The 22,335-nt window shown below is 44.7% G+C and overlaps 1 protein-coding gene across 2 annotated transcripts in view; it reads right to left on the bottom strand.

Moving 5' to 3' along the window:
* Window positions 1-1,281: 1,281 nt before the first annotated feature.
* LOC146859091 (myeloperoxidase-like) overlaps window positions 1,282-22,335 on the bottom strand; it is a 122,120-nt gene continuing 101,066 nt past the window's right edge. The window contains exons 11-14 of one of the 2 annotated variants that reach the window (XM_085649743.1): window positions 10,425-10,595; window positions 5,593-5,830; window positions 3,892-4,103; window positions 1,282-2,633 (exon numbers count right to left, since the gene is read on the bottom strand). In XM_085649743.1, coding sequence (XP_085505869.1) covers window positions 2,614-2,633; window positions 3,892-4,103; window positions 5,593-5,830; window positions 10,425-10,595 — 641 coding nt within the window. In that variant the 3' untranslated portion in view covers window positions 1,282-2,613. The remainder of the gene's footprint in view (window positions 2,634-3,891; window positions 4,104-5,592; window positions 5,831-10,424; window positions 10,596-22,335) is intronic. The other variant, XM_085649744.1, reaches the window with a different exon arrangement.

Genomic DNA, 22,335 nt, shown 5'->3' with positions numbered 1-22,335 from the left:
TCACGCATAACTGAAACACTTCCCACATTGGGCTAAAACAAAGAAAATCATTCCAACCACACACCCTACATGGTGACGCATGCTACTCAAGTAGGCAAGTGCTTCAGCACCCTACGTAGGTGTTGTAAGCACTATATAAATGCTGCTATACAATACTCCAATGAGGGTTCTCGTTTCATTGCTTCAGTGACAGGAGCCTAGCAGTGACACCTCTGCACTAGGTCCTTTAAACGGGTTTTAGTCAGGATCAGACAAGCCCTAGCTGTGATGGGTGTGAAGTGTGCATGTTGTACTCGTGTACAACATGGTGGGGAACAGGAGCAGCAGAATACTTACTTCCCAGCCTAAGACCAACATACACATGACCAGCAGTGAAAGCTTTCCTCTCGGCTCATTCACCAGACAGCACAACACTGTCAGTGCATACTTCCCTTTACACACTAGATGCAAAGTTTGGACAGCCAGCTCACCGGGGGCAGAGAAATGAAGGTTAAAATCATTTGCCCAGCATTTACCAGGGAATCTATGAAGAGCAAAATGTTAAACCAGAGAGTAGGCATTAGCGGGTGGTGGACCCTACATGGCCATGAACGATGCACACAAGAGGCAATCCTACTGACCTGTGAGACACCGGAAGCAGCCTTGAAAGTGGCTCAGTACAGACAGCACTTATGGTGCCGTTAGACCCAAGTGGGCGAAGGGGCAGTGTCCCATGAAAAGTGGGCGGTCCCACACCTCTCTTCAACTTTGTTGCTGTCTAGGGTGGACAGCAGGAGCATTAAAGGAACTGCTGGTGTTAGGCCCAAGTACACTTGACACTGGTGCTTAGAGGGTAGTGCAATGTAGGGCGTCAGGTGGTGATCAAGTGCATACTGAGTTGCTTTGAGAATGGCATCACAGAAGTGGCGTCTTCAGGGCCAAATAATTACCACATTTAGCCTTAGTGAAGAGCCCACTCAAGAGCACCTATCTTCTAGCTGCTTCAGGCACAGGTTCATTGCCTGGACTGGCAATGTCACCCAAGCGTTCCGTGGGCAACAACATTCTCTTCAAAAGAAGACTGCTAAAGAGCAACTAGTAAGCATTTTCCATGAAAGTCCATGATTCAGTACACTTTGAAGCCCAACAGCCAATAAGCAAAGAGATCTTCCCCAACCAATCTATTGACAAGCATGCCACCAAACAAGCAATGGCCCTTACATGTTCCCAAGTTCCGTAGAAAATGTTTCCTCCTGAGTATTAATGCCATGAAGGTGTTAAAAATACAGAAATAGAAAAGAATTAGACTCAATAAACATTTATTAACAGAACACATGTTAAGTTGAGTCTTGGAAAAATTGCATTTGGATAGTTGACCCTGAATACATTGCAAAACAATTAGACGAGCAGACAAACTAGAGTACAGGAGAGAATGCTTCCAGCTTCATCTTGTGCAAATAACTCAAACAATTGCTAGGAAGGGGAACAATGCATGCTTTAGGAAAACATGACTCCTGATCACAGTAGTAGGACAGGCTTGCAGTATCTTCTTACTTCAGGATATGTGAAAAACCACCTGATAGACTTTAGATAGCCTACCCGAGGGTCTTCTAGGTGCCCTTTTGTTCCTAGTGTAAGGATTCAAATCAACTTAATTCATATCCTTTTAGATTTTACAATTGACCAAACACTGCTCCACCATTCACACAAGTGATGCAGAGGTTCTCAGGTGGAGTTGAGAAGTGAAATCTTGCTGCTGAACGGATGAGACAGATTAACAGATTGAGGCCTAGGATTGCTACATGGCAGACTTGACAATGGAAAGGAATTGCATAGGCTGTCATGGCAAAGGTCTTTCAATTGAACAGTACAGTTAAGTGGTGTCTCATTAAGGTATTTCTAGCAACTACGAATGAGCATAAATTCTCAGGCTTGACAGTTCTAGAGTAGGGCGAGTGTAGAATGGCAGATTCCAGTATCTATGACTGGAATCAGGCCCACAGGATGAAAATCTATACATACACTTGATGGGGTGCAAGATTTGAGGATGAATGTCACCCATACACTAGGATAGAGTTCAGGATGGTCTCTCCACCTCCTTGCATTTGGTGTAGTATCTCAGGGTGAAGGTCTTTCCAAGCATTAGGACAAGGTGTAGGATGGATTTCAGGATGAAAAATTCACCATGCGGCATCATTAAGAGTACTGTCTCAGAAAGAAGGTCCCGCCACCCTCCAGCGTTGGGTTTAGGATCTCAGAATGGAGGGCTTTCCAAATACTAGCATTGGGTGTAGAATCTCAGGCAGAAGTTCTCTCCATCCACTACAATGGAATGCACAATCATAGGCTAAAGGCCTATATGCTAGGACTGAGTAGAATTGCAGTATTACAAATCTTTCCATACATTTGTGGTATCTTAGAGTGATTACAGCGCTCAAGAAAAATCTCTCCAGACACTGGCTTTAAGTGTAGGATCACTGGTAGGAAGATTGAAGTTTGCCCAGATGCAATTAAGAAACTGTCCAACATATGTAGAGTAGCACCAATTACTGGACCATGTAGGATCAAAGGCAAGATTCCCTTGTCGGAGTGAAAGCTCAATGTCTTGCGAGATTCGGTCTACATCGACGGCTCCTACAGAGTGGCATCATCCTCTGAGGAAGAAAAACGTGTTACTGAAGCAAAACAAAGAGGGAAAATTCAACCAGTGCTAAATGAATGGAGGTAGGTTTGGTTAAGAAATGAGGTGGGTGTGCGAGTGAAAGGTAAGCATGATTGACCTACTCTACGAGTAGGATACTATATGCATGAATTTAAAAGTGGGTATGTACGAGGAAGACAGCATGTGATATGGAATACAGATGAGGGGCAGGGAATGGATGTTAACAGAAATGTGAGTGGTAGAAAACAACGTCTAGATTACTTATAGGTACTGGAAAATAGGACTGGATGTGAATATTGAATGCAGAAATTGATGGAACAGAACATCTTAATATCGACGGACAAAAAAACAAAAAGGTACATTCATAGAGAGAAGTATTCAGCAATCTTAACTCCACATCTACGTACTGTGAAGATATACATCACCAAGGTACATATATGTGGAACTAGGTTTATGAACTTACCTTTCTGGCCTTCATAGCTGCAAACACAGAACAATCGACCTAGCAGAATGGTTCTGTTAATATGGGTTGCTAGTTACTCACATCACGAAATGAGAAAATGGAACAAAGAAGCCTTGTGCTACCCTTTCCCGACACCACTAAGGAAGGGGAATGCTGACCCCAGTGACTTCCATGCAACACATTGAGACAAGAACTAGCTCCCTGTCCAAGCCTAGAACATGAGCAGGAACGGTTCTCAGGGCACTGAATATTTGTCAGCTGAACGAGACGAAATGGAAGCATACAAGCTAAAACAGAAAAAGCATCTAACCTGAACTGGAAGTCTTGGGTGGAGGGTTTTTTTCATATCACAGCAATGTAAATTAATTAGAGAAAGGACTAGGTTGTGCATAGTATGTTTTTACAAAGTGTGGGGAAACTGTCTGGTGTAGGGCCTCTTCACTAGTAGTTTGGACTGGGACAAGGACAGGCAGAAGGTTAATGGAACATTCAGGCATTTGTCTGAGGAATTACAGTGAACCTGGTCAACAAGATTGGAAGGGGTGTGTGCCTCTCCCTCCTCTCCCCCCCCCCCCCTCTTACACACCCAGGGACACTCCAGTAATACAAGGCATATCTTCCACTTAGTAGGCAAACCCCTCACCACCAAAATAGGAATATCTGGGATTCTGTTGCCAGTACCATGCAGCACTGGTCAGGGAATCTGCAAAAATCCTCTATTGCAGGGACAGCACTTGCACACCCCTGGGAAGGAAATCCCAAATATTATGTATCATCCTGAACTTACCAGGCTCAGGGACTCTGCTCCTCCAGGGACTAAAATCGAGGGGAGGAATCTGGTTGCAACGCACAAAATCTCGCGGGTAATTGTTTCCCATGAAGACATTTCTTGGTACTTCCGTGATATCAGTGTTGTCACAAATAACTCGTGCCAGTGTGACCCTTTCCAGAGAGTGTCGTTGGGCACTGCTGAAAACACCAGGATTCTCATAATAAAACCTGTTGGAAAAAAGATGCCCACATGGCGACGGTCTGCTTGCCATAGAATGCACATCGAGACATTTCACACCAGAACCATCTGCCATCACCAAATTCCTTCTAGTCCACGAGCCGTACACAAAATAAACCCCAAACCTAGAATTTGCACTGCATGATGAAGTGTACATCCAGATATACTATGCAGTTTCCCAAAAACAACTTGCACATGTAAGTCTGACTTGGGCATTCACATGGACAGATTTATTGCTGCAAGCAATTCACAAAAGATGACCTTGGAACATTAACACCCGTGCTGATGCACAATATTAACCACAAGTTTAATATTGCACTGGAGTAAATCCCTTTTGCAGTGTGAGTGATCTGCTCCTGCTATCACCACCTAGCATTTTACAGCTGGTAAATGTCAGATCAATTGGTAAAGAGTCTTGCTTTATGAAGCCAGTCCAACACTGGACTAGAGAGAAGCTTCCAAGCGGAGTTCTTTGAATCATGGAGCCCACGTTTGAGAAGTGTTCCTTTTTCAAATCACTGTTTAGATATAGTTCAATTGGGCTAGTGCCTCTTAGAATGCAATAGAATGATACAGGAAAGTCTAGGGCTGGAAAATTCCGAGTCATCTGGTAATCTTAACTAGAAGGGACTGATTCGTTCCATTAGGCCAGAGAGGATACCACACTACTGCTGCCTCACCATATAACTTCCATATTTGTCCAGAGCAGTTGCTGCACTCAATAAACACACGGATTAAGTTTCCAAACTTTTACCCATTACATCTAAAGACCATCCTCTTTGATATTACTCTGAGCATTAAATCAGAATTGGGACTTTCCCCATCCAAGTTAATTTGCAGAAACCTTTTATGCGGTCTGCAAGAATTTTCATACAGCTTGTAGAATTGGGGAAAATGAGACGAAACAAGTTGACTGCGGCAGGTAGTTCCATTTGAACTGACAGGCAAACCGATTAGGAATACAATAAAGGTCATTCAGAATTGAATATCAATGTTTAACTGCTATGTAATTTTGTAAACATGGTTTCCCCTCTTGTTATTACCAATCATTGGCCGCCCACAGGTCTGAGAGACACAGATCTAAGGAGGTCTATATTAACAGACACACTTAAAGGGTACTCTATTTACACATATTTACCTTAAGTTTAATCCAACAGACAAGCCTCAAGGGGACTCTCCTTACACAGATAAACCTAAAGAGGTCTATCCCAACAACAAACTGAAAGGGATTTTCCCTACACATTTCTAAAGAGGACTAGCCCAACAGACATACACCGGATGATGAATACTCCTTACAGATACAAACTTGAGGGGGTGTATTCATACAGAGTTACACAATATCTCCCCAAAGACATCTAGACATCTCTGAACTGTCCCCACAGATCAAGAGCCACTACCTTCTGAGAAAGACATATTGGTTTAAGCTCAATATCAGATCTCCACACAAACATACAACATATTCTAAAGTGATGCACTTACCGGTCACCATCCCGTGCTACTCGGAACTGGTTTCCAATGATGCAGGCTAGAAGAGGTCCAATTTTCCCACCAGGAAGAGCAGGTTCTGACACACCTCCAAGCCAGATGTCAATATTTTTGGGAGTCCCATAGAATCCCATCAAATTTCTGGCCAGGTCACGATTATTTAGGACTCTTTGAAGCTCTTCCAGATTTTGCGGCTCAGAGAGTCCACAAAAACGCCGCCACGCAACATAATCTATTATGAGAGATACAGTTAAGTGGTGAGATTAAAGTAATTTTCACATTTATACCCAGAACCAGCAATTAGTTAAATTTGTATTGGGTGGTGAGAAGCAACTTCCAAATCATCAGTTGGGATCAATGTACCATGACATTGGAGTCACTTAGATAGCTAGGGGCACAGTTGTCAATTGTTCTCATGCCATGTATGACACCTTTAGTCTGATTTGACTTTTGTAAACAATTTGAATTCTGCCGTTTTTAATTTCATAATGGACAGTTTTTAAAGCAAAACCACACGTCCCAGGAAGAAAGATGCACATGTTTAAAAGCCTGGACTGTCTGAAAGGACAGAAATCTATAATAAAAGGAGCAGGATTGTAGAATCTAAGATCTCCTGTGTTTTAATGCACCCATGTTGAAGCCCATAGTGCCAAATGGCTCACTGACCAAATACCCATTCGGGTACATATTTTCTAATCTTTACGCTTCAATTGTTGAAGCTTCTTGCCCATGTATCAGAATATCCAAATTTCTTGGTTTCATTTAGAGGCTCTTTCCTTTGCATACGTCAGGTTGTGTGTTAAATATCTTGGTGATAACCTTCTTGAAACCATCTTTCATAACCACCATAGGAGATCACTAAAGGCCAGGGAGTTTAGCCTGCTTTTTAAAATTTATATCTTTTTAAAAAAAAATCTTTGGCATTTGTTATTTTGCAAAACAATCCAATCCATATACAGTCATGCACGTAGTAAACTCTACAATAGGTATATCTGGGTTTAGCAGGGGAAATCTAAAGTAGAGATGATCATATGACATGGTATCTACCGTCAATGCTTATGAAGTCTGAAGTTTATAGGGTATCCATACCATCTTGTAGTGTCTCTAGTTATACAATCTCCTATACCACATTACAAAGGGAAAGCTAGTTGAGACAAACTGTAAGGAAGACCCAGCAGTTCCATTCGTATGGGCTCGCTGTCCATGTGGGAGTAGCAGTATAACCTGTCCAGAATTCCAGAGGGCGCTATACCGTTAATCCCTCAATTACCAATTGCATCTGGTATACAAAAAAAAAAAGTCCAATTGTGGCAGATAACACCAAAGTAACCCAGCAAGTAAATGAAACACCAGAGTGTATGCCCTTTAAACTTAATATTCTGAACCCCTTTTTGGGCTGTTTTATTCGGGTATGAAAAGACTTTCTGGTGGAAAAACCAGCTTCAGTTTCGCTCTGTAAATGTTCCCACTTGTTTCCTTTTATGAAATCAGTAGAGGCAGTAGTTCCTTTTCATAATTTGCAAGCTATATAGAACTAACGTGAGCAGAGGCTGAAATCTGGTATCTGGGCAGTTAAGAATTTAACAGTTTGCGGGTCTTATTTCAAACATGTGTAATTATACAGTAGGTTTATGCTTGGATTGTACATTGAAGTGGTGGGTTGTCTCTACATTCTACTCACTGCAGTAAAGGGAAAGAAGAATTCAATGTACCATGAACACCATATGGCACATTGAACAGCCAGGACATGTTCAGGAAATACTATTGCAGAGCTGAGCCTCCATGCTAATTTAAGTCTCACTCATGGCAGGCTGGCACATTTACCAGAACACTGACCAGTTTAGTCAATTGCACTACTTGGCCAACCTTCTTGTGTATTTGTACATCAGTGACATTTTTGACCAGTACCTCTGGCATAAGTAGCATTAGCATAAAGGGCCTAAGAATATTAGAGCAGCACCCTAAAGTTATTGGCAGAAAACTCCCAACATTAGAGCAATACTCAAGTATGCATTAATAGAAATACCCTGGTAGATTGTTATATTTTATATTTTATGTTGATGCTCACATTTTGAAGGGCAGCACCACACTATCTGTTTTACTCCTGGCATAAATAATGGAGCTGGGCAACCAGTATTACTGCTGGGCATAAGTTTTCTAACAGGCACAGTTTTATTTTCAAAAATGGTGCCGCAAAAATTCTCGGTTTGGAAAGAATGCCTCCATGACCATCGATTCAAATCAGTTTCTATCAAAAGTAGGAAGGGTCTCTTACCTACTTTGCTGTTCAACTTAATGAACTAAATGTATCACTGTTTTGTGGGTCAACAAGCAAATCATAACATTCACTTTGAAAAACAGACTATGTTCAATTCAAACATTTTAAAGTTTTACTTCACAATTCATTTTCCCTTTATATTTCCATTGAGAGAGATTTGAAAAACAAAACATTTTATAACTGTACAAATTCACATAGAAAGTGCAAGAAATAGTGCATAAATCAAGTTATTTATACACAGTATTGAAATAGACTAGTCCTACTGCATAATATTGGTGTAATGGGATATTGTACACTTAACCCCTTTTCTGGACCATTTATTGATTTAGTAACGAGGATAAGGTCAGAGAACGCCTTTATGTATCTTATTGTAGTTTTTGCAACGGTTTGTTGGCTAAACTAATAAGTTCATGAATTCTTTTCAATTTGGTATACTGCGATGCTCTTGGCCTTGTAATGGGAGTGAGTAGAGGGTGTGCAGACGCGTTTCGACCTGGAAAATTCAAAGAAGGTCTTCTTCATGGCTGGGATTTAATTCTTTTTGCAGGACACTGGATATATTATAAATGGACAATTAGACTTGTGTTGTGATTTAAATAGTGAAAAGTGACACTATTATTGCAACAGCCATTTGTCTAACTCATACCTGCTATCGTATGGAACCCATTTTTCTGGTGAGCTCTGGAATGTATCTTAGTTGCCGGTGTATCTGACATTTGTCGATGTTGGTGCTTTCTGCGCTCACTTTGTGGGCATAGAGGGGGTAAAATCACTTATCTGTCCTGAACCCGTTACTGTAGGCTAATAGTGTACTTGTTGTACTTTCAACCATACGTTTTACAGTGTTAGAGAACAGTTCGAGCCAAAGTGCTGCCATGAATATAGAGTCCGAGGCACCATCAGTTTGAACGCCATCACTCCAAAGCGCCTTACAGTCTTATTACATCGTATTAGGGCTGTATTTTCCATGTTTAGTTTAGAAAATGTTAACATGGCAATTAATCAGTTAAATTTGGCCATAGTTTATTACAACAGTGCTATTGGAAGCCAATGGATTCACCGTGTGTGATATACGTTGGTGCTCTTTAAAACATGCTTCTTCGTGGGACGAACGCGATTGCTTCACTCTAAAAAAGAACAGTCATGCAAACCCTCGTGTTTGCAATTAGGGGAGGTATGTTTCTTCATCTGGCACTTCAGGGGGAGGTATGTTTCTTCATCTGGCACTTCAGGTCGGTCTACATATTCTGATGCTGGCACTGCGATACCTTCATCCCAGTTTCTTGTTCAGCTCACTGTCATTTTCTGTGTACGGCTTCCGCGTGAGTCACGTGTTGGTTTGAGGCCAATTATATTCTTACTGAGGCTCTTCACGTTCTTTACATCGCGCCACGTTCAGACATCTCGGATGTCTTACTTGCAACAATTTAATTGCCGGACTTCTGGTTACGTGGTTGTCATGGCTACCAGCGAGATCTGTTTGCATCGGCTCTTTATTTAAACAATAAACAATGAACACTATGTAGAACGTTACTTTAGAGGTTTGGTAATTTGAATTTTTTTTTAAAGAGCAGTAGTTGGAAAGCATATTTCATTAAAACCATTGCTATGATTGTTCAAAACTTGCGCATAGACCAATACCCTTGCTTGAATTTGATGCTTTGAGGGGGTTTGAGCAGTAGTTGGAAAGCATTTCTCATTGAAACTGTTGCTATAATTATTAAATAGTTGCGCTTAAAACTTCATGGACAAATACCTTTTCTTCAATTTGGTGCTTTATGGGGAAATGATTAAATGCAATGCATAATTTCAGAGAGCTCATTGAGTCCGTTGTCTCTAGTACCTAATTTCAAGATGTATTTTGCTTCGAAATTAGTGAGAGCAGTGTCTATCATTTGACCTTTTATGTGTTTCACTGTCCACTTGATCTCATGTGGTGCATGGTTGGTCTATACAGTGTTCAACCATTGGTGCAATCATTACCTTACATTTTATGCGTGAGGAATCAATCCCAGTGTTTTGAAAAGGCAAAAATGTACTGTTCACTCACATGGTTATCTAAACCTACTAAGAAAACAAATGCACTGACGATGGTCTATCTTGCTTGATGCAGTAAGAGGAGTGTAAGTAGCAGTTTTGCACCCCAACTTATCTGAAACGTCACCAGTCACCACTGCCACCTTGTACATTAACATTTGCAGGTAAAAACCATTAGCTTTCAGCTGAACTCCTTTTAGGCACATCAACATTTATGTTCTTACTCTGGAGAACGCTGCACCAGAGTTTCTGAAAACCATGTTGTTGCCCCTTAGGCTACTTAGCTGGAAGTCTCAGCTCTTATGGTTTAATAGCTGAAGGCTCTGGTTAAGGCATCTCTCTCCTTCCCTGGTTTCTTACCTGTGAAGCCGTATGCTCTCTCCCCTTTGACTGTTTTACCTAGAATTCATGCGTCTTCTAGTCCTTTGTGAAGCTTTATTCTGACTCCTTACCTGGGATACCAGTGCTTACCCACTCTGCTTCTTGGTCCCTAACCTGAAAGGGTAAATACCTGGGAGGGCATGATCTCGGCCTCGTTGCATGTTGAGAGCCGCTAGATCAAGTCCAATCCTCTTGAAGAGTTTGAAGAGGCGGTCTCGCAGTTCATCCACCATAATCTGATTCTGCCTGTTCAGCTTTGCACGATTGAACATGAGGCCACGTAAGACCGGGTCAATGCCACCTGCAAAACAAAAATATGAATGACTACTACATCTGTACCGGGATTGTGACTAAGTTGAATGAGCAAGGAAGTTTTTTTTAAAATCCACTGGTTTACTTAAGACGTGGCCCTTATGAGGGCAAATGAAAGATACTTTTGGTTAGCTTTCAGTGGTACACAAACGCATGGTCTGCTAAAGTATTTAATAAGGTCAAAAGGAGCCTTCCAAAGGAAGGATTAAGTACTTTAACGACATGCGATTGTTTAACCACCTTGTGCTCCCTGGCTTTCCAAAAGCAAAACTCAGTTGCTGGGGCACTCACCAAAATGTACATGTATGGTTAGTGCGTGGGCTAAACCTGAGCACTTGCAATGTTTACATTGGACAGATCTTGTTTACACTCCTTGTAGAACCTCTATAAAGATATTTTTCAAAGAGCCATCTTAACTAGTTTACGGGAAATTTAGGGGGAACCATACGATTGTAATACATGGTCATGTCTTTCATGATGCAGCTAATGGAAAAGGCCTAACCAAACATTACTACAACTAAGATATGAGAAACTCATGTACTCACTTTGTGCCTAGTCTGGCAAATCCCTACACTTTCCTTTAAGAAAAAATATATTTTCCATCTAGGTACCCCTTACCCAAGTAGTTTCATGCTGTTGCAATCTGTGAAGAGAATGAGAACTGCTAGCCAGTTTGTAGGCTAGATAACCAACCAACATAAGTTACATTTGAAATTGCAGCTCAAATAATTAGGCTTATCAGCACACCTGGATTTGGAATTGGAGTCCAAAGATGAGAAATTGAATAGTAAAGTAAATTTTAAGCCAATGGATAGAAATTCTATTCTATCGACTGAAAGCAGAGATTAGATAGCGCTCAGATAAACAGACATTAAAAACAGACATTAAAAAACATAATCTGGTGACCTTATGCAAAGAAACATTACCCAATTAAAATCTTAGAGGGGGAGCTAGGTGGTGCACGACCAACATGGCAGCACTGCTGTGAGGCTCTGGCAACCCAGCAGCAATATCCTTACCAATATCCTGCCCCAGACTACCTGCATTTATACTGAACAGAGCAGAGTGCCCGTGACTCCTGCCGCAACCCATTACTGCTGAAATTAGCATCCCAAGGAGCTCCAAGACTGTGCAGACACCTGCTGAACTGGTGCTGCTGGACACCATACCAGCTCCTGTCATCAACTGAGCCCCTGGCGCCCACGTGGGGACTAGGCTGCACCGACAAGATTGCACTACAGTGAAGCGCACCAGCTCACAAGTGTGTGGTTTCCATCCCCTACATTGCTGCCAATTATTTTTTAAGGCGATGTGAGGCTGTCTAGAGACTGGTGCTAGGAGGACCCCCGCTGCGCTGGCCTGCAGCCGCTCTAATTCTTGCAGCCCTGTTGGGTGCTACCACGACCTACAGCAAAGCAGTGGTATGAGAAGCCCCGGCACTGCAGTTTAGTTGTGGGCTGTTGGGCACTGGGGTGAAGGGATCCAGTGCAAAACTATGCTGGTGGCTCCTGGGGACCCCTTTATTTACAAGGGCCCCAACAAATTGACAGCCTTCAAGGCTATCTGCACCTTGGGTCACCCTTCAATGGTGGCTGTAGTGCTGTGGGTCCAGTATTTTGGCTTATTTTGTTAATGTGCGCTTTGTGTCCTGATGGTTCCGGGACCAGGACCTAGAGCATCTACCTGGAATGTGAATGGCCTTGGGACAAAATTAAACTAGGTATAGTCCTGCAATATATTCTCAGCCCGGACCTGGATATTGTGATGCTGCAAGAGACCCACTTGATTGGAAATACATGCATGGCACTTAATAGGAAGGGATATTGAAGGATTGTTCATTCTGGGTTCGCTACTGGTTCCAGGGGGCAGGGATACTCCTGCACAAGGGTTGTCCATACGCGATACAAAACACCTGGATGGACATGCAGGGCAGGTATGCATTGGCTATGGGAAGGGAGAGTGGTTAATGTGTCAGTATATGGCCCCCCCCACCCCCCCGGCTTGCAGCGCCCAACCTTGCAGGTGATAGGACACTGGTACTGGCCTGGCTGGCGGGCTCCCTGATACGGGGGGCGGGGGATTTCAACCTTTATTTGGATGGCCTTCAGGATAGACTTTATCCTCCGCAGGGATCCCACCACCAGGAGTTTGCAGACGCGCTAGGGGTAGTGGATGTATGAGATGGTCGCACTCAGCATATGCACTATACACCAGTCTGGAGTACATGGCAGCCAGTCCCAGCCCGACTAGGTTCATGCATGCCCAAAACATACAAGATTTCATGGAGCCTATGACGCTGGCACGTGGTATAGCCGACCACTCTCCGGTGGTGGCGGTTTTTGGAGTGCGGCAGATGCAGCGTCCTGGTGCAATTAGAATACACCAGAGGGCACTGAAGATAACCCACACCTCCGGCAAGACACTTGAAAACCCACACCTCCGGCAAGACACTTGAAAAAAGTGTGGGGTCGGTCAGGTTGGCGGCTACACTCTGGGGGACCTAAGCCGCGGTAATCAAAGGAAGGGCGGGGTCATTGATGGTTGGCCACAAGGCTGAACGCAACAGGAGTGGTTGAACTGGAAACTGACATTCTACACGGAGAGGGCCCTAGCCCAAGACCCGATTCCGGATACACAACACCGTATAGGCATAAAGAGACCTGACTAAACTTCTGCTGGAGGAGGCTGGAACGTAAGGAGCAGGCAGAGAGATGGGTAAGAGCGATTACTGGCCCCAATGGTGCGTTGATCGCGGACTCAAAGGATCGCCAACGTGTTTGCTGTCAAATTTTGAAGAGGTCTACCGGGTCCCACAGTACTCGCAGGCAGCAGAACTTCTGGCTACTATCGGAGTGGCGAGCATCTCGCCGCAAGATCGGGAGAAACTAGATGTGGATCTCTCGGTGAAAGTTCAAAAAGCAAAATCGGACGTCCGGTCGGGCAAAGCGATGGGCCCCAATGGTATGGCCATCGAACTTCTTAAACCCATAGTGCTGAAGTTGGCACCCCATTTATTGAATTTACATAACGAATGTTATGAATCAGACCTGCTACCGTCCGACATCCGAAATGCAGCCATCGTAGCGATTCATAAACCCGGCAAACTGTCGGAAGAGTGCAGATCGTACCACCCTAGCTCACTGTTGCCGGTTGAGGTGAAAATCCTTGCCAAGCTTGTGGCCAATCGTTTGCTCCCATACCTCTCAGATTTGATCCACCCGGACCAATCTGGCTTTATGCCTGGTAGGAATACGGCCAGAAATCCCAGTCACGTCGGCGGGGTTTTGGGAAGAATTGACACGATTGAGGACGCAGTCTTGCTGTCACTCAATGCCACCATGGCATTTGATACGGTGGACTGGGACCTCTTTGCTCTACTGGCCTGCATGGGGTTGGGTCCCAAGCTGATCAGGTTATTATACAAGCAACCCATGTCCTGGTTAAGAACTACTGCTCTGCCGCTTTTTCCCCTCCGATGAAACACAAGACAAGGCTGCCCACCATCACCACTCCTCTGCGCCATGGTGCTGGAACCCTTGGCAGTCTGGGTGAGAAGTGACCCAGAAACCAGGGGCCTCAGGTGGACTCACAACTAGAGCCGCATATCGCTCTTTTCAGACAATTTCTTACTGTATCTGGCCTCCCCGGCACAATCCCTGCGTTGGGCTCTTCACATATTTGGGACACTCATGATATCAGATCAACTGTTCCAAATCCCAAATGTATGCCCTGTGGGGCGAACCCCCTTCTAGCCCTAGAGGGGACATTCCAGTTGATCAGGGCTTTAATTACTTGGGCATCTCTCACTCCTGACGTGCATGTTTTCTACGAACGGAATCTCAAGAAGACCCTGCAACGCCCGAGGTCGGATGTCAAGCATTGGAGGTCATGCCCCCAACCCTGTTGGGATACGCCTCTTATGTAAAATGCTCGCCCTCCTGCGCTTTCTTATGCCCTGGAAAATGCTCCTCACCAGATTCCGGACTCCTATTTCTCTCAAATTGAAGGGGTGGTGTGGGAGCTGCTGGGGGGGGGGGGGGGGCGCAAATCGCCTCTCCTCCCCCCCCCCAGGATCACCATTACTAAACTCACTATGGGGTGGTATGACGGGGTATAGGTCTGCCGGATTTACTCCTACCAGGCGTCGCAGCTGTCAGCCATCAACAGATGGGCATTTGGTCCACATGACTATCCTAATTTCTGGGCAGACCACTGGCTGCTGGGGAAGGGGGGGGGTGGTGTACAACAGAGAACGTTATACGAACTATCGTAAACTGCAGTTGACCGGTCACACGGTGGAGGTATTGCACACAGTCCAGCGTAGGCTGGGGTGGCATAACAGTTTTACTAAGGCTACCCAGTTGTGGGAACCAGATATCTTAGGCCATCTTAATGCATGCCTGGGGTTTGATAAGCGGGACTGGATTGCTATTTCCAGAGTTGGGGGATCTCTGGGTCAAGGGTAAAAAAGGCCACGTTTGCAGACCTACAAGCGAAATATCACCTTGCCCCCTCGGAGACCTTTAGATATTTACAAATCAGCCACGCAATTAACTCAGCCCTCCCTGGGGATGCTCCCCTCCCAGACTCCTCCCCCTTGGAAGATTGCTTGTTAGACCCCATGGATCGCAAAGCTATATCCCTCACGTACAAAAAAATTAGTAAACAGGACGGACCCTATGCCGAAATGGAGGGTAAGTTGGGAGAGTGACCTAGGGGAGATGGACGATGATGACTGGCGGGAGGTGCTCGCTTACCCCTAGGGAGGTGGCGATTCCACTGATTCAGCTTAAGGAGCTCCACAGAGTCTAATTTGATGCAATGCTATTGTTTCGGCTGGGTAGGAGACCGGACTCCCTTTGTTTATGACGCTTCAACCAGACTGGTACCTTCACGCACATAATCTGGGACTGCTCTCACATCCAAACTTATTGGACAGATGTCACTAGGCAGCTTACTAGGGCCTGCGGCAAACCCATCCGTCCATCCCTCCCCCAAGGTCTTCCTCCTTAATATTTGGGACGCCACAGACCTCACCCAGATGGAACAATCATGGGAGACTATTTGGTGGACCATAGCCAAACATAGGTTCAGAAGTGGGGATCCGATGTGCTGCCACGGGTGAGATTGGGCGTCCAACATGGACTATGCCATGGTAGCCGAAAAAACGGTGTTCAAGGGGCATGGCTGCCCCAAAAAGTGGGATAGTAAGTGGAATAAATAGCGAGGGGACATGCATTTATCGCACGGTGGAATTAAGGGAAATGCAGACACTGATGGAACTACGGGATGGGGCCTAATCACCGTGTGGCTACTCCCATTATTCCAAAGTGTAACAATATGCACCTGCTCTCCATGGTTTCTGCTCTGGAAAGAGGGAACCAATGTTATGACTGCCATGTGACTGGACTAGACATAATGTTAAGCGCCCTCCTCATCTGCTTAACTGGTAATGTATCCTATTGTATCCTCTGCCCTGCCACTGCTAACGTTGTATTGCCTGACCTGTTGCTGTTTATTTCAATAAACTGGTTTTAAAAAATAAAATCCTGAAAAACTACTTTCTGGCTTCTAGGCAGTGGCATGAGAAAACACATGATGCGGACCGATGCAGATTAATACATGCTTTCCTATTTTGCACCTGCAGCTCAGTTAAGGCGCTGGTGAACTGGAGCCTGCAAGAGAACATAGTGCCCCACAAACTGTGCTTACTCCTGGCCAGCCATTACAGCATGCATGCTCCCAGCCAACTGAGTAATTGATTGTGTGGTGTACCTCAAAGTAGCTACATGACCTGGCAGAAATACATTCACACGATGGGAGTGAAGACGCAAATATGGTGACTCATGTGGCGTTATAGGGAGCTTCCTCAATGCTTGACCTGCAGACATTTTGACGCCCCTGAAACACTGTCATTGAGTGCCTAGGACATTGCGCTTGGACTCGACACGATCAAACAATCTTGTGCGGGGCCCACCATGGGGAAAACAGACGGCAAGCAATCAAAGGGGACATTTGAAGCCCAGAAAAATTACGTGATCTAGAATAGACGAACAGGACCATGTAGGTGCAGAACGGATACAAGACCCAGAGACCTCCTGAGAAGATGTCAAAGCCCTCCTCCTTGAAATGCATCCAAGCCTCACCTCTATAGAAACCAAAATGGACTCCATGAACACTTGCATGGACTATAGTCCATAATTTGGACAAGCATTGAGAGAATAGTAGAAGGCTGAGAAACATCTGCTGACGGCAAAGACAATGACCCAAATGCAAAAACACATCGCTCAAATAGATAAGGTTCTGAAGGTCATTGCCACAAAGAATGAGGACTTGGAAGCACGCAGTAGGAGTAACAATGTACGCATTGACTTCCAGAAAGCACCAATACCGGAAGGATGGGAGGATTTCGGCAAGCTTCTACTGCGTGACCCCTTTTGAGCCGAGGCATTCTCACAGCACTGGACTATAGAACAAGCATAGGCCTACCCCGGGAACTAAGCCATGACCATTCATCTCTAGTTTCCTTAATAACCGGGACTGCGATGTTGCCCTGAAGCTGGCCAGGGAGAAACTCACTTGAATTTGAGGGAAAGTGGTCCCAGTAAAGCTGAAACTGCACAACGCACAAATAGACTATGCATTCGCTACCCTGTACGTTTACGCATCACGACAAACACTTCAGTACTGTTGCACACAGGTGGAGGATTTCCTAAACTACAAACTTCTCGTATGTCACAGGATGGTCTGTCCAGATCGACCTTGCCAGCACGGGACTGACTAGAGAGACTTTAACCACCTCAGATTAGTCATAAGATGGTGCAGATGTCTACGCTCTTTACTATGTGGGCCGAAGGGTTTTTCAATAGATTTAAGGTCCGCTTGCCTGGCTGAACACCCAACATCCACTGGGCTAGGACAACATTGCTACAATCCAGCACTAAGGCAAGTGGATGGTATGGTGGGGAGGCAGCGCGAGACAAGGCTATATTGTAGTTAATAGGACCATACATGGAGGCTGGGCTACACTCACTCCCCACCTCCCCAAGCACTAAGCCTGGCCCAGTTAGCTGGAGGTAGGAGAGAACCTAGTGTGCCCCCTATTGTAGCCCCCCCCGGGCGTTCCCCTTGCAACTTGGGAATTTCAGAGGGTTACGCTTTGCTGTGTTTTATGGGAGGTGGGTGGGTGTATAGATACCAGCAGGTTTGGGTTGCTGTTGTGCGGGTGGGTGGGGGGAGGGAGAGAGAAGAGGGGACTGGGAAGGTTCACCAAAAGTCTCGTACGACACATGTGGATATGGAAAGATTTGTTGAAACATGCAAAGTGCACCATAGGCAGTGGACACTATACACATTCTGATAACTCATAACACTTCCCTTATGGCTCAAGATGCTGAAATTCTGAAAATCTGCCTTGGAATGTCAGAGGTCTATGGAACCCTTGTAAACACAGGGGAGATTGTCGTACCTAGATCCACATCGCTATGCTCCAGCAAACTCTTTAACCAGACACTTCCCCCCAGCTTATGCCAACAAATGGGCCATGCATAGTGTTTTCTTCCTTATTCCACAAACTCTAGGGGCACCACAATCCTGATAAAAAATTCCCCATTCATTATGGAAGACATGACCTCAGATAAAAATGGAAGATACTGCATGATGTGTGGTAGTCCGAGTCACTGACGTTGGTATGCTGCTACGGCCCAAGTACAGATGATCGATTTCCTACTGTTCATGGGTGCAAAATCCTTGAAATCTGCTCTACACATGTGATCAGGGGTGGGGGGGGGTAAGGCTAATTTCAACATGGCATCAAGCCCCGTCAGAGATCTAATCCTCTCCCACACCACTACACCAAGACCCATGGTATACTATCAGATATGATGGCTGACAATGGCCTCATGGATGCACGTTCACCCAGGAAAAACAGAAGGAACACATTAAACAATGCACTCTTCCTGGGCCATACTGGATTTCTGGGTGGTCACTCAGGATATTGGCCCATGGATAGTTGACACTACACATCTAGCCAGGACGTACTCAATGCACTGGTCTGTTTGACGTTATCCCCACCGATGCTACACTCAGCCCCCAGAAGTTGGAGGCTCATTCCGGAAAAGCTGCTAGACACTACCTTTAAATCAGAGTTAAGACAAGAAATCACTGACTTCTTCCAAAGAAATATAGGCTGTCACACAGGCATTGTTTGGAAGGCCTTTAAAGTCACTATATGTGGCTTTTGTATAGCCAAAAGCTAGAGTTTGGCGAGATATTCGGCGTTATTCGCACCGCTTGGAGGGATAACTTAAGCGTTGGAAAGAGAAATGGGGAATGATGGTAATGGCTTCAGGCAACCTTCAGAGATACGCTCTGACTATAAAGATACTGCAGACAGAGACACACGTTTCAAGAGGGAAATATTTTACAGCACAGATTTGGCGAAGGAGAACGTGCAGGCAGAGCCCTGGCGGAAGGGATCTGCAAACCTCGCTTCTCCAGTTACATTGCGGAACCAACGGATGAAGAGGGGGTGCGGTATAGAGAGTGGGGCCATATTAGCCACATTTTACACACGCCTATACAGCACCCGCAGACACTATCCATTAGACCTCTCGGATTACCTACAGCATGTGGCTATCAGCTGGCTAGGGGGTACCCAGAGAGAATTCCTTGCTGCGCCACTTGAGGCGGATGAAGTACATACGTCATAATGCAAACGCTGTCTGGAAAAGCCCCAGGATCAGATGGCCTTCCAATAGATTTCTACAAAGCATAGATAGACCAACTGATACCTATACAAAGTGGTCTGCGAAGAAGCCTATGAAACCGGTATTCTCCAGAGTTTGAGGGAAGACCTCATTACCTCATTACCTCTTAAAGCTGAGAAGACCTGCAAATGTGAGACTCATACAGGCTGCTATCCCTGATCAACAATGACGCAAAAATACTTGCCAATAGGTTGAGCCTCCTGATGGAGGAATTCGTATTGCTGTATCAGGCAGGCTTCATCCCAGCGAGCGCGGCATCCCATAAACTACGTACATTATTTTCTATCCTACACAATGTCAACTCCACCCTGCTATTTGCGGCTGTTTTTTTTAGCTGCCACAAAGGCATTGGATTCAGTCGAACTGGATTATTTAACATATTGCAATGTATCGGCATCCCCCAAAGGATTCCTGGGTAAGATCACTGTATAGCTCTCCAGTAGCCAAAATTCTGATTAATGGACTGGTCTCCTCACCAGTCTGTCACACGGTGCACAAGGCTGGGCTGCCCGCTCATGTTTACTCTTGCAATCGAACCACTTGCCGCCAAGGTGAGACATCACGATAAAGCTTTGAGATGCCAGTTGCACCCCATACTCTCCCTCTAAGCAGATATTACCCTGTACATTAGAGACCCTCAGGAGAACTTCCAACTCCATACTGCGAGAGTCTGTTCCCAAATTTTCCCCCTCACTTCCTCAGCAACATCATTCGAACCTGGCTTCCCAATAGAATGGTGTGCCATGGAGGTGAAATCTACATCACTTTGGATCGAGATGAACTCATGCACTTAAACTATGGCAGAACCCTAGAACACATTGCCAGCAGCATCACAAGATTGATTGCTCTGCCCTTTCTATGGCAGGCCGAGCCCTCTCATCAAGATGGTTATTCGCCCCAAACTTCTGTACTTAATCATGAATATTGTGTTCGACACCGGTATATATTTTTTTTAAAGCTTTACGCACAGAGCCGATTAAACTGCTGTAGGGTGGCAAACAAACCAGATGTCGATGGGATGTTATTAAACCAAATTCCCAGGGGGGAATTTGATGTGCCAGATTTGGAACTGTATTAGGTTTGTGCGCAAGCCCATTATGCCCACTACTGGTTGCACCCACCTAAGTACATACCGCAAGTGGTGGTGGAACAGTGGCTGGCTGATCCCATACCTTTGGAGGGGGGTCATCCTAAGCATGCCCCAACTCCGGGAGTCTCACCCTACGGCAGTCACATGCACAGTGAAGACGTGGCAGAATATAGCCAGGCAGATACAGTTACCATGATATATTCTCCTAAACTTCCATTGGTGTATCATCCCCAAATGCCAGTGTTACAGGGAGGGGTTTTTAAACAAACCCAAACTAAATGACATACATAACTGGGGTGACCTATACTTGAAAGGGAAATTATCGCACCATGCAGCAGATGTTTGCTACATCTACACCCCCCCCGGACATTTACAAGTTCGATTATGACAAGGCATTAAAGAATACATGCCGGCACACCCACATGAGCCGCACACGCTTACTCCATTACACACGGTTACTGAACAGGCTTCGCATGTGGTCTCCACACTACCATAGTATACATACCAGCTAAGCCCCGTTACGAAGCAAGGCACAGGAGAGGTGGGGGTGGTACTGGGGCACGCAATAACTCAAAACAATGGCTCTATTGTTTTAGACAAACAAAACTGGTCTCAGCTAGTTGCAGTCTATGCATCACACTACAAATTCTACACCGGATCTATATTTTAGCTGTTAATATGCAGATACAAGCGGAGATATAATTACCACTGTGACAGATGCGGGATGGAAAAAAGACTTTACATCTTGATTGGAGTTGCCCCAGTATCCTAGACTACTAGTAACAGGTACTTGAAGCACTGCAACAAATGACGTCACCCCGGATTCAAGCCACACTGCTGACTGCACTCCTGAACTACACAGAGCCTATAGAAGCAGCATATTGGCACTTCACTTCACTAGGGCTACTACTGGCCAAGCAGAAGGGGTCATGTAGGTGTAGTCTGGGCCCTAAATTTAAGGAATGGCTTGGAGAAATGCTGTTCTGGCAGGACCAAACACTCATATGCAGAACTACTACCATTAGCCTCGAGGCCCAGATATATCTGGAACCCCCCTCAAATCATATCTCCTTGCACACCAGATTGGTATTACAAATACTACGTTAAGGCACATTTGGCTATTACCCATGCACAAACTAAGCTAGAGATAAAAGGTTTGAATATTCCTGAATGGGTTATACCTACCATTACAAATGACTAACTAGTGTAACAGTTCTCCTGCTACCCGATACTATGAGCATTATCATGCTTCTCTTTCCACTGCTGATACCTACAATGTATAAGCATTTACCTGCCTGTGCAATTCATGTGTCCTGAATGTTATATGGTTTTAAAACTAACAGATTAAATAAAGAAAAACCTTAAGTAGAGGCAAAAACAGCCTAAAATAATTAAAGAGTGCCTTATTGAAGAAACATCAGAATTCCTAAAAGGACAGGATGCCGTGTAGCTACATAAAACAATGAGTAACAGAATAAAAAAATACTTAAGCAAGAAGAAGACTTAAAATATGGACAATGCAATTTCAACCACTCTCGGTCCTTAAAAGGATGAAAAATTTGAAGACTCAGTTGGTACATACTAAGCCTATGAAGATATGATCACGTTCTGCTGGATATCTTCCTGGAGTAAAAGGACATCATGCTTGTGGCAGCTGGTCTATGTGTAAACATACAAAACGTCTACATTTGACTCAGGGATGGGCCACTTCTGGGGGAAATAGAATTTCACAAATTGTAGTTCGGGGGCATAATATACACGATTGTAGATCAATGTGGATTAAAGTATTTAGCAATGACAATGTCTACAGACAAGAGCTAATGTTAGACCACCACAGCACTATCAAAATTCAAAATGTGTACACTCACTTG

This window comes from Triturus cristatus, chromosome 3_2 (genome assembly GCF_964204655.1).
Source record: "Triturus cristatus chromosome 3_2, aTriCri1.1, whole genome shotgun sequence".
NCBI classification, from domain to species: domain Eukaryota; kingdom Metazoa; phylum Chordata; class Amphibia; order Caudata; family Salamandridae; genus Triturus; species Triturus cristatus.
This window is presented reverse-complemented; position numbering and strand designations above follow the sequence as displayed.